Source organism: Stenella coeruleoalba (assembly GCF_951394435.1).
Source record: "Stenella coeruleoalba genome assembly, chromosome: 3".
NCBI lineage: Eukaryota > Metazoa > Chordata > Mammalia > Artiodactyla > Delphinidae > Stenella > Stenella coeruleoalba.
Window position 1 is genome coordinate 25,963,144 of NC_137148.1, and position 6,545 is coordinate 25,969,688.

The window sequence follows — 6,545 nt, forward strand, 5'->3', positions numbered from 1 at the left end:
CTTTCACGATAGCAAATGCATACATCTACTTCTTCACAAACTTCCTCTAGAAATGGTTTGCCCTAAAAGGATCTTGTAATTATTATTCAACCAGATTTCGGAGCAGGAGAAAAAGAGGGAAAATGAAATTTGAAAAAGGACAGATTCACTTACCCCAAGAAGCAAGGGGAGAAGTAGCCAGAGGACAGACTAAAGAATTTGCATAAACTTAACACAACCTAATGCACAAATTTGTGAACTTTTGGTTTTCTCCAATATACTTCTAGAAGTTATACTAGGACTTCAGGTGCCCCATGTTTGTTTCACAGAAGCATTCCATATAAGACAGATGACCGACACGCTACTAAGACCCCAAAAGGAGCTGATTTTAATGTGGCTGTGACACTAAGGCAGCTCCTGGGCAAATATCCCAAATACAACATTATAAAACAACTCCAAAGTAAATAAAGGCCATTTAGAAAGATGAGCTAACTGCCTAAGGTCCTTCATGGTAAAGGGGTTGCCTTTTAGAATAATGGAGATTAAGGGTAATTCTTTTGGCACTTGATTTCACTTACTGATAGACATCCTCAGTTTACAGGACATCTGTGTTTCTTCAAACAAACACATTAACTCCAAGCTTAAGCCTGGATAGAAGAATCCAGGATTTTACAGCAGAGCCCTAAAAACTACAGCACCCCCAAAACGGAAAAAAAAAAATGCCACCTAGAATGCTGAAGTTTGCAGCAAAATGTTTCCCCAGAGACAGGTTTATTAATAATCACTTTGTCTGAAGAAAACTATTAACAAATTCTTTCTGATTTAGATTTTCACCATAAAACTGTAAAATAAACCATCACAGGCCTCTGCCAACTAGTCCATCACAGAATTAAGAACAAAACTGACCGGGAACAGTAAGTAAGTCGTGCTGAAAAGACTTTTAAAAGTCTACCAACTCTGTCAGCTTTGGCCCACCAGAATCAGTCACCTCTGAAGGAAACATGTTCCTTCCACCTTCCACTGGGCATCAGGGAGAAGCAATAGAGCATTTTCCTTCCAAACCTTCCGAGCACTGGTCACTCTCTTCGGGACTGAGAATGACTGCTACCGTTTACTGGCAAAATGTTCAGTCAGAATCAAGCCCCCAGCCATGAGAACAACATGGGAACTGAGAAGCACACTGATTCCACAGAGGCCAAGACCAGCTCTCCACAAACCCAAGTAACGGAGTGACCACTCTGGGGACCTCAAACTTTTCAGCACAGAAGTTCCACAAGACAGTGAAGGTAAACACACCACAGCAGACACAAAGAGCAGCACTGTTACCAGCTTGACAACCGGAAAACCTCAAATCTTCATCAATATAAAGAGTTCACTGAAGGTACGAATAAATATTAGTACAATCGATATCTGTGCATTTTTATTTTTCCATCTAAACCAATGGTTGTTAGATTTTTGGTGTAATAGACTCACACCATCTCTTAAGAATCTGCTGTAAGCAACTGATTAACTTGTAGAAAAACATACATACACAAAGAATTTGCATATAACTTCAGAGCACTTCTAGATGCTCATCTATGAGTGTCTGTTGGAAACCTTATTCTCTTGTATATATAGATATTTGGTCTTTTGGGAAAAAAAAAAAAGAAATGTAATCTGGAATGGAATAGTACGTTTTAAATGCAACTTTCTTTAGTCTGAATATGTTTCAATGCAACAAAATCAAATTAAAAGCCATTTTGAAAACTGTAACTTTGATAATGTGTATTATTTCATTTTATAAAGGAACAGAGTAAGAAAGCAACAATATATGATAAACTTCCACTTATCCTAAACATCAGAAAGCAAGTTCTGCTTGTTAACTACTTCGATTCCTGACTGATAACATACGCAGATCAACAATTCCAAAAGAACTCAAGTGCTGTAACCTGATATGGTGATCACACTGAACGTAATTAAATACAACATCCACACAAACAACTACAAGATCTTTTATTGATCATCATTAAAATGTCAACTGTATTATGCAGAGTAACTGGCTTACATTCATTGAAATGAATCTTACATTCATTGAAATGAATCTATGTTGATAATTTTGGGACGCTTTTCCTTTTATAAACCGAAATGCACAGCTGGACCTTTTCGGTTTGGTTGTTGATCAACAAAAATGGCCTGTGCCAGGGCCTCTGCACTTCATTAAAAAACACACATGTGCTTTACCTGCTCCGCTCATAGCTCCTGTGGCGGGACGGTGTCCTCCCCCGGTCATAATCGGATCTGTAGCGGCTGTCCTGCCTTCTCCTGTCAGGACTTCGGCCTCGCTCCCGCCGATCCAGGGAACGATGCCTCTCGCCCCTCCCGTGACTGTGATCCCGGCGTCTGTGATCATCATAGTGCTTGAGCCTTTCTGGGGACCTCCTCTCACTGGGAGCCTTTGGGAGTGGGTATGGAGGGAGGTGCCTAAAATGAGGGCTACTGCTATTATTAGCACTGGGTGAGAAGGAACTGAGGTTGTTCTGGAAGCTATTAAAATTGGGAGGTGGGAAACTGTGGTGCGAGTATCCCGGAGGGTACTGGTAATTGACCTGCTGAGGCACTACGGGAGGAGGTGGGGGGTGGGGCATGGATGGAGGGGGCATCATGAAGGGGAAAGTGCCCTGTCCAGGAGGTGCTCCAGGGACTGGGGGGTTATTGGGACAGGGCATCGGAGGCGGCATGGGAGGAAAACAGGGAGGCACGGGAAAGGGGGGCCTCATCTGGTGGCTGGGGAAGGGGGGCCGGATCGGGCAGGGGGGAAGGGGGCCTTGTGCTGATGGAGGCATGGGTGGAGGGAAGGGCACGAAGTCTGGTCGTGGAGGCAGGAAATTGGGAGCTGGGGCGTTGGAGAACGTGGTGGAAGGGGCGCTCGGAGGTTCGTATTGGTATTGCACAGGAGGCTGCTGAGGGTGAAGCAGTCTCAGATTTTGGGGCCTGAAGGCTGGTGCTGAGGGTCTGGATCCATGTCCTCCTCGCCCTCGGGGACACCCTCGTCCTGGGTGGAATGACATTCTATGACTTTGTTGGAGGAAAGAAAAAGATAAAAGAAAAACTCACTATATATACAAGGGTTTTACAAACGCCTGACCATCCCTTAGGCCACTGCCATATCCCACCCATCTAATACTGAGTTCTCTGTAATAGCGGAACCTCCTCATGGCCAATAAACTCCTCTTCCCCAGTCTCAGCCACCCAACCCACTGCCATGGTCAGTCCCTGCTCCTTGTCACTCCCTAAAGCTGCTCAACCATGTGCTATGACCTCACCATGTCATCCCGTCCACACACCCCACGTCTCTACATCTGCACCATCTTCCTGTCTACACTTTCCTCCCCACTCAGCACAGACTCGCAAATTCAACCTAATGCATCCTAAAAGGAATTCATGATCTTCCCCTTCAAGACACCACCACCTGCTCCTTTTTTAGTGTTTCCTGTCTCAATAGATGAGACCATTTACTGGTCCTCAAGTCATATACCAGGGGTTACCTGACAACTTCTCCCTTATCCCCTCTAGTTAAAAATTTATTTTCAAATGCCTATCATTTCTGCTTCATAAATACTTCTTGAGTGCATCCATTTCACACCATCGTCTCCTGCCTGGCTAATACAATAACACTCTTGCAGGCCTTTCTACAGCCACTGTCACCACCCCAAGGGTTTTGTTAGGTCCCCTGCTCTTACACACTCTGTGCTGCTTCTTGGCAGGTCGTACAATGATTACAGGTCACCAACTCATTACCTCATCCCACCTTTAACGTCTGCCGGCACTTCAGAACTGCCAGGGCCATCAGGGCAGGCAGTGTACATGGCCCACATGAACACACTCCCCCTCTCCTCACATATCTAAACCCTTCCCACCCTCAATGGCCCAGTGCCAGTGTTTGCTTCTCCCTGTTCTCCCAAAACGGCTGCCATTACTGTCATACCACTCACCAGGTACTGCCTTGCATGGTGACGTATTATCTGGGCATGTCACATCTTCCACAGAGAATATAAGCTCTAGAAGGCAGAAAGAATAAACAGACATAAAAGTGATTGCCAAACTGCTAATGCTAGAAAACATTTCTACAATTATCTTAACACTGATTTTGCATCTTCCAATGCAGTTCGCATACTAACAAAATTAAGAGCACGCTGAACTGAATTAAAGTTTACAGCTAACTTTTTAGATATCCTTAATACTTGTCTTGCTGACTCAAAATAATCAGTAGCTTAAAAGACTGGAAACTTAGGCATACTCTATCTCCAATTTGCTAAAAGACTGAGAGAAAAAAATCATTTCTGTTCTCCCACTCCACACTCCAGTTTACTTCACAAAGAGACCAGCATTCAAATTCAAACTTAACTATAATCTTGTCAACACAACAATTTCCCTTGATTCTCATTCTCAGCTCTTTCCACTGAAGAACGTTACAAACAGGAACGGCTTTCCAAATACTTAGGCTTCAGCAAAATGTTTAAAAAACCCAAATAAATATTAACTGCAAAAAGCTTTAATGTAGAAGCATCTTCCTTCTAACTAAAAGCTTTACCAATAGGCCTTAAGGTAGATTTTCAAATGGCTCATGAAAATAGTTTCAGATTATTTAGCTGTATCAATCACTGTGCTTAATAAAAAGTAGATACCAAATGATATCTGATTAATGATTATTATTCAGTTCAAGGCCTTCTTGATAGACCTAGGACCTAGACAGCCCATCTTGCCACCACAGGCTACTCAGGGCCCACAGAATCGAGTTCAAACCACACGTCTGGCATTTAAGGCCCTCTGCAATCTAGTCCCAACTTCTTCCAGGCTAATTCTCCATTAACCTCCCCATGAAGTGCCTATCACCCCAGATTTTCCCAGTTGCCTAACATACAAAGTACTATCACCCCGCTTGTTCTTTGCTCCTGCCCTTCTAAAATCCCCTACCCTATGAATTTGCCCATTGAATTTCTTCTACCCACCAACCAGGCCAAATGCCAACTCTTCTGTGCTGCCTTTCCTGGTTCCCTTCAGGAAGTAATCCCCTTCCCTCTACACGTCCGTTGCTCTTAGTCTGTACTTAATTCTTTTATAGCACTTACCAGAGACTGCCTCATATTACAGTCACGTGTGCACATGTCTAACTCCTCCACTAGATTATGAGCTCCTTGATGAAACGGGTTGATTCACAAACATTTCTGTATCCTTCACAGCCCCTGGTAGAGCGTCCTGCACACAGTAGGTGATCAATAAATGTTTACTGTCTCACCAGTGATATACATTTCTGTGTTGCTACTGTACATTTCCCTACTGCATATATCCACAACAGATTGGCATTACCAAAACCAGACAAAAAGCAGGTCTTTTCACTGATTCATGCAACATTTAAGGGGCCTATACATGTGGGGCACTGTCACAGGTCCTAAGCACTCAAAGATGAGTAAGACACAGAGCCCACAGGACTCGTGAAGCCCAGAATCCACATACAAATACAATTTTTAAAAAATAATATAATGCTATAAACACAAGAGGTAAAAATAAAATAAAATAAAATAAAATAAACACAAGAGGTATGCATAGGGTCCTGGGGAACACAAAGGAATGTACTGAACCTAGAGTTGGGCAACAGTCAGGATCACCAACACTCCTGTACTGTGTGTTCAGACTGCTGTTGAAGACTCACCATTAGATCCTCATGTATGTTTCTAGAGACAGAATATCTGAAAACACTGATTATGAAACTGACCTATTAAAGGCATAGTCAGGCTGTGTTAGGGTGCGACAAAAGTCAAAAGTCAAGGAACTCACTGCAACTGGAAAAGTAATTATTTTCTGCGAGTGCCTACTCCTAAGTTGCTGTTTGGAAGCAGGGAAACTGAGGGAGCTGTTTTGCACAGTTAACACGTCCAGGAACATCAGTCTATGTAGAAAACGTTGCAAACTGTGCCTACATTTCTATTAACACTCTCTTTCTCCCAGCTGAATCCCCAGGCCGGTCATCTTCGGCTGGCTGATCCGAAATTACGTGTCTCCCTGTTCACATCTCCCGCCAGATCGTGCAACCCACGAGGTAAGCTTACGGTCTCACTCCCCTCCGAGATCCGGGCGACCCCAGGGCTGGACCACCGCACGCGCTCCACAATGAAAGAAAGATCTCATTTTTCACTTCTATTTATTCGCAGGATCCGGGCCTAAAGTCGCTTTTTCTGCCCTTCGCTGCAGATCTGAAGAGGGGCTGCCCGATCCTAATTCCCAGGCGCCCCTCGCCCCAGCCCCAGACTCCAGCCCCGTTGAAATCAGGACACTTGGAAACACTCCCTCTTCCAACACCCGCAAGCTGCCCCTTTTACCTGCAAAAGGCTCTCAGGCCGCGAGGTCGCCGTTAGAGTAAAGCCAGACTCAAATTGCAGCTGCCTAGACCTTAGCGTCGCCAGCGCCTCCGGAACAGGAAACCGAGGGAATTAAAAAGCGAACCTGCGAAAGCCGGACCACAAGAGGGAAAACTCTTGGGCTCGTCGCAGCGCCTTGTGCGCGGTGATTGGTGCATCAATAAGAGCGAT

At 44.4% G+C, this 6,545-nt stretch overlaps 1 protein-coding gene across 5 annotated transcripts in view; it reads right to left on the reverse strand.

The window, feature by feature from the left end:
* The window catches only part of DROSHA (drosha ribonuclease III), a 130,231-nt gene extending 123,777 nt beyond the window's left edge, over positions 1-6,454 (reverse strand). For 4 of the 5 annotated variants that reach the window (XM_079916365.1, XM_079916366.1, XM_079916367.1 and 1 more), the window contains exons 1-4: positions 6,336-6,454; positions 5,088-5,214; positions 3,951-4,016; positions 2,200-3,033 (exon numbers count right to left, since the gene is read on the reverse strand). In XM_079916365.1, the coding sequence (XP_079772491.1) occupies positions 2,200-3,033; positions 3,951-3,967 (851 nt within the window). In that variant the 5' untranslated portion in view covers positions 3,968-4,016; positions 5,088-5,214; positions 6,336-6,454. Of the gene's footprint in view, positions 1-2,199; positions 3,034-3,950; positions 4,017-5,087; positions 5,215-6,335 lie in introns of those variants that run through there. The other variant, XM_079916368.1, reaches the window with a different exon arrangement.
* Positions 6,455-6,545: the final 91 nt, after the last annotated feature.